The 4,235-nt window shown below is 50.5% G+C and overlaps 1 protein-coding gene across 1 annotated transcript in view; it reads right to left on the bottom strand.

Annotated features, from left to right (window-relative positions):
* Positions 1-3,913, bottom strand: part of USP2 (ubiquitin specific peptidase 2) — a gene marked incomplete at its 5' end in the record, with an annotated part of 31,663 nt that extends 27,750 nt beyond the window's left edge. Inside the window, one exon of the mRNA XM_015426793.1 lies at positions 3,863-3,913. Coding sequence (XP_015282279.1) covers positions 3,863-3,913 — 51 coding nt within the window. The remainder of the gene's footprint in view (positions 1-3,862) is intronic.
* Between the last annotated feature and the right edge of the window lie 322 nt (positions 3,914-4,235).

Below are 4,235 nucleotides of genomic sequence, written 5' to 3'. Positions count from 1 at the left end.
TCCGAGCGATAAGCTATTTTTAAAATCCTGGACACAATTCCTTTCGATTTGTCCACCTCCACAGCTGGTCTCAGCCAAAGGACAGCTCATCTTGCTAGTGGCAGCGGAGGCTTGCCCCTGCGTCCTGTTGCTGGGAGCAGGCTGACCGGTTCGCCCTCCGGTGGGCTGAAAGCCGGCTGGACCACAGCTCGAGGCAGGTATGTCTGAAGCATTTTGAGAGTGCATGAGTGGGCCTCTGTTGCTGCGAAGGCCTTTTAAGGGAAATCGGCCCCATGCCTCGACTTTTGAGAGGCCTGTGACGAAGAGGAGGAAAGCAACGTGTGGGAGGCGAGGCATCTGGATGGGTGAGTAATGAACTGAGTGAACCAAACACTGGTGTCGTGGCAAAACCCGCTCCCCCTCCCAACCCTCATAAGAACATAAGAGATGCCAATGTTGGATCAGGCCAAAGGCCCATCCAGTCCAACACTCTGTCACACAGTGGCCAGAAATACCAGTGCCATCAGGAGGTCCACCAGTGGGGCCAGGACATTAGAAGCCCTCCCACTGTTGACCCCCCCAAGCACCAAGATGACAGAGCATCACTTGCCCCAGAGTCCCTCTCTATACCTTGTGGCTAATAGCCACTGATGGACCTCTGCTCCATATGCTTATCTAATTCCCTTTTGAAGCCGCCCATGCTTGTAGCCGCCACCACCTCCTGTGGCAGTGAATTCCAAGTGTGAATCACTCTTTGGGTGAAGAAGGACTTCCTTTTATCCGTTCTAACCCGACCACTCAGCAATTTCATGGAGTGCCCACGAGTTCTTATATTGTGAGAAAGGGAGAAAAGTACCTCTTTCTCTACCTGCTCTAACCCTCCTATAGACCGACCTGATCATTCCAGCCAATGCAGGGTAGTGTTAGAAGCAAGGGTGTCAAACTCATTTGTTATGAGGGCCGGATCTGACATAAATGTCACTTTGTCAAGCTGGGTCATGTGTGTCATAAAACTTAATGCCAAGTACCAGAGATGTAAGCTGCATAAAGCAGGGGTGTCAAACTCATTTGTTATGAGGGCCGGATCTGACATAAAGGAGATCTTGTTGGGCCGGGCCATGTGTGTCATAAAATGTAATGCCAGGTAGCGGAGATATAAATTTTATAAAGGACACAAACACAAAGGGTTGGTTTTTTTAAAACTTAAAATAAAAACATGCTTAAAACATCAGCACTCTTGCAATATTTACTTTATCTAACAGTGTCTGATAACTGACACCTCTTGCTCTGAATGATTACATCAAAATGTCTGTGCTGCTGCAATCTTGAGTATGCTGTTCAGGTGTGAATCTGTATGCTGCAAACCTACGATGACGCAGCAGCAGCAGAACTGGAAGAAGCAGCAGAAGCCGGCCAGTTCCACTGCGGGCCTGATAGAAGCCCTCTGGGGGGCCTGATCCGGCCCCCGGGCCACATGTTTGACACCCCTGGTATAAAGGACAGCAGCTTATAAGCTCTGAGTTGGTGTATCCTCACTGCAAGGCCCCATGGGCTGTGGGGGGGTGTGTGTGTGCAGAGGAAAACCCACATGGTCAGGTTGGGGAGCCAGTGGTGCAGCACTAGGCAGATGCTCCCACACTGCTTGACTGCTGTACATGAGGTTGTTCCACCATGCCGAAGCCACAAGTGGAGTGGCTCCACCCACTCCCCTCCCCAAGCAGTCTTCTCTTCCCTCCATCGCACCAGTTGCTCGCGGGCCACATAAGAACCCTGGATGGGCTGGTTCTGGCCCCCAGGCCTTATGTTCGACACCCCAGTGTTAGAGGCTTGGACCAGGAGATCCAGGCTTGAATCCTCGCTCCATGGAAGCTTGCTGGGTGACCTTAGGCCAGTCATACACTCTCAGCCTGACCTGCCTCACAGGGTTGTTGTGAGGAAAAAATGGGGGAGAGGAAATGTAAGAGAAAACGTAGATCTGGAAAACCTAGGTTCGAATCCCCATTCCGCTACGGAAGCTTGCTGGGTGACCTTGGGCCAGTCACACATCCTCAGCCTAACCTACCTTGCAGGGTGGTTGTGAGGGTAAAATGGAGGAGAGGAGAATGAGGTAAGAGGACAATTTGGAAAACCTAGGTTTGAATCCACACTATGCCGTGGAAGCTTGGGCCGGTCACACTTTCTCAGAGACTAACCTACCTTGCAGATGGTTGTGAGGATAAAATGAAGAGAATAGCATAAGCCTCTTTGGGTCCCCGTGGGAGAGAAAAGTAGGGTATAAATAAAGCAAATAAATAAATTAACATGTTGCCCCTTCTCTGGGAGCTGCAATGCCATGAGACGACCTTGGGTCTCCAACTGAGAATTCTCCATTACCTCACCAAATGACAAACTCTGAGGTAAATTTACCAACTTGTGATGTTAAAACACTGAACAAATGTATGGGGCCAGAGGCAGAACCCAGATCACAATATGGGGTTGACATTAAAAAAAAAATTATCTTCCTTCTCTGCTTTGCCAGGCTCAAGACACCTGGTTTGTTGACAACATGAAGAATGGACAGGTAACATACCTGTCAGGTAACATTATTTATTTATTTATTAATTATTTAATTCGATTTATACCCCGCCCTCCCGGCTGAGGCGGGCTCAGGGCGGTTTACGTAAAAATTCATATAAATACAATTAAAACATACCTGACAGGTTGGCATCCTTATGCCACCAGAATTCAACTGGTATTAAACAGATTAAAGTTTGCACTACAGCTATGGCCACAGGGTTGAGAAAAATTTCAGGTTTCACTACGGATATGGGATGCCGAGTGCAAGATAAACCACCAACACCTCAAGCGCATGGATGCACAGCGGCTTTTGCATTCCGTGCTCCACGAGTCTTGCACACCATCCCTACTTTGCAAGGGTAATGATGAGCAGTTTCCGAGAAAGCCACCACAACATGGCACAAGATTTTTGCTGATAACTCCCTGCACTGCGTCCCATCATCTCTGTGGAGCATGTCACTCATGCGCAGCTCCTGATACCATGTAGCCGCCACATGGACTTGTGAAGAGCTCCTCTGGGACTCTGCAAAAGTCTCGCCTGCCTTCTGACACCTGAGAGGATCTGAAAATCTCTCTGTCAGCTCAGACTTCTCTTCTGGGAGGGCTGAAACGGAACTGGGTGGTGGTGGGCGAGATGGGAGGTTCCCACACGACAGTTTCCTGAGGTGGTTTCACAACACCCTTCAGCGCTTAATGTGTACTAAAGGCAGGGGATTCCCAGAACTGTCGTCACAAAGAGGAACCCAGAGGCTGAGGAAAGACCTGTCAAAATTTCCTCAGCATGCACCACAAACCTACCTGACGGAGGAAGGCCCAGTTAGTTTGCCACTGCGCTAACTGGGCCATGACCCTCAGGGGGTGACATGGCTTGGCCACAGCTGGCGCATGAGGAGGTGCTGGACCAGTCCTGGGGGAAATTCATCCATAATACACACACCCCGTCACCCTGGATCTCCAGGAACCAGACCAGTGAGCACCTGAGGCGTTTTAGTCACATCAACCGTTTCTCCAAGATGGCCTCAGTCTCGCCGGACGGGCTAACCGGAGCGTCCTGGAACCCAGCCCCAGTGCCCCGTGATAGAAGGCTTGACTGGCAAACGTCATCTATGCTACAAACACATCTTCATTTTGTACCCCTTTAATGGCCACAGCTGCCCACAAGGAATCCTGGGAACTGTAGTCCCGTGAGCATACAGAAGATCCTGTTTAGCCTCCCCCCCTTGCAGAAATACAACTCCCAGACTTCGCTGGCTGATTATTAATCCAATTTGAAGTTCGTATACGCTCAAGTGATGTGGAGGGAGAGAAAGGACCAGAAGGGACTCACCGTGTTGCCGAGGTTACGGAGGCCCGTCAGACCCTGAACCGCCTTGGAGTTCTGCAAGGAAAGAAGAACCAGTGTGAGAATTGCAGCATTTGGCTCTGAGGTGCAGACGGTCAAATTAAAGGGTGAGGGGTAACCTCTGCGTTTCCCTCTCTGCAGCATGAGAGTGAACAGTAACATTAGCTTACGTCAGCTCAGAACACCTTCCAAATCATGGTTCGAGAGGCTGGAAGCAAGTGAGGGACTTTGCACACGCACGCATGCACCCACCCACACACCCCTTACAGCAGGGGTGTCAAACATGTGGCCTGGGGGCCAGATCAGGCCCCCGGAGGGCTTTCATCAGGCCCGCAGTGGAATGGACCATCTCCTGCTT

The sequence above is a fragment of the Gekko japonicus genome, unplaced genomic scaffold (assembly GCF_001447785.1).
Source record: "Gekko japonicus isolate JY-2015 unplaced genomic scaffold, Gekko_japonicus_V1.1 scaffold5562, whole genome shotgun sequence".
NCBI lineage: Eukaryota > Metazoa > Chordata > Lepidosauria > Squamata > Gekkonidae > Gekko > Gekko japonicus.
The sequence above is the reverse complement of the archived record's forward strand: the minus strand, read 5'-3'. Positions and strand labels throughout refer to the sequence as shown.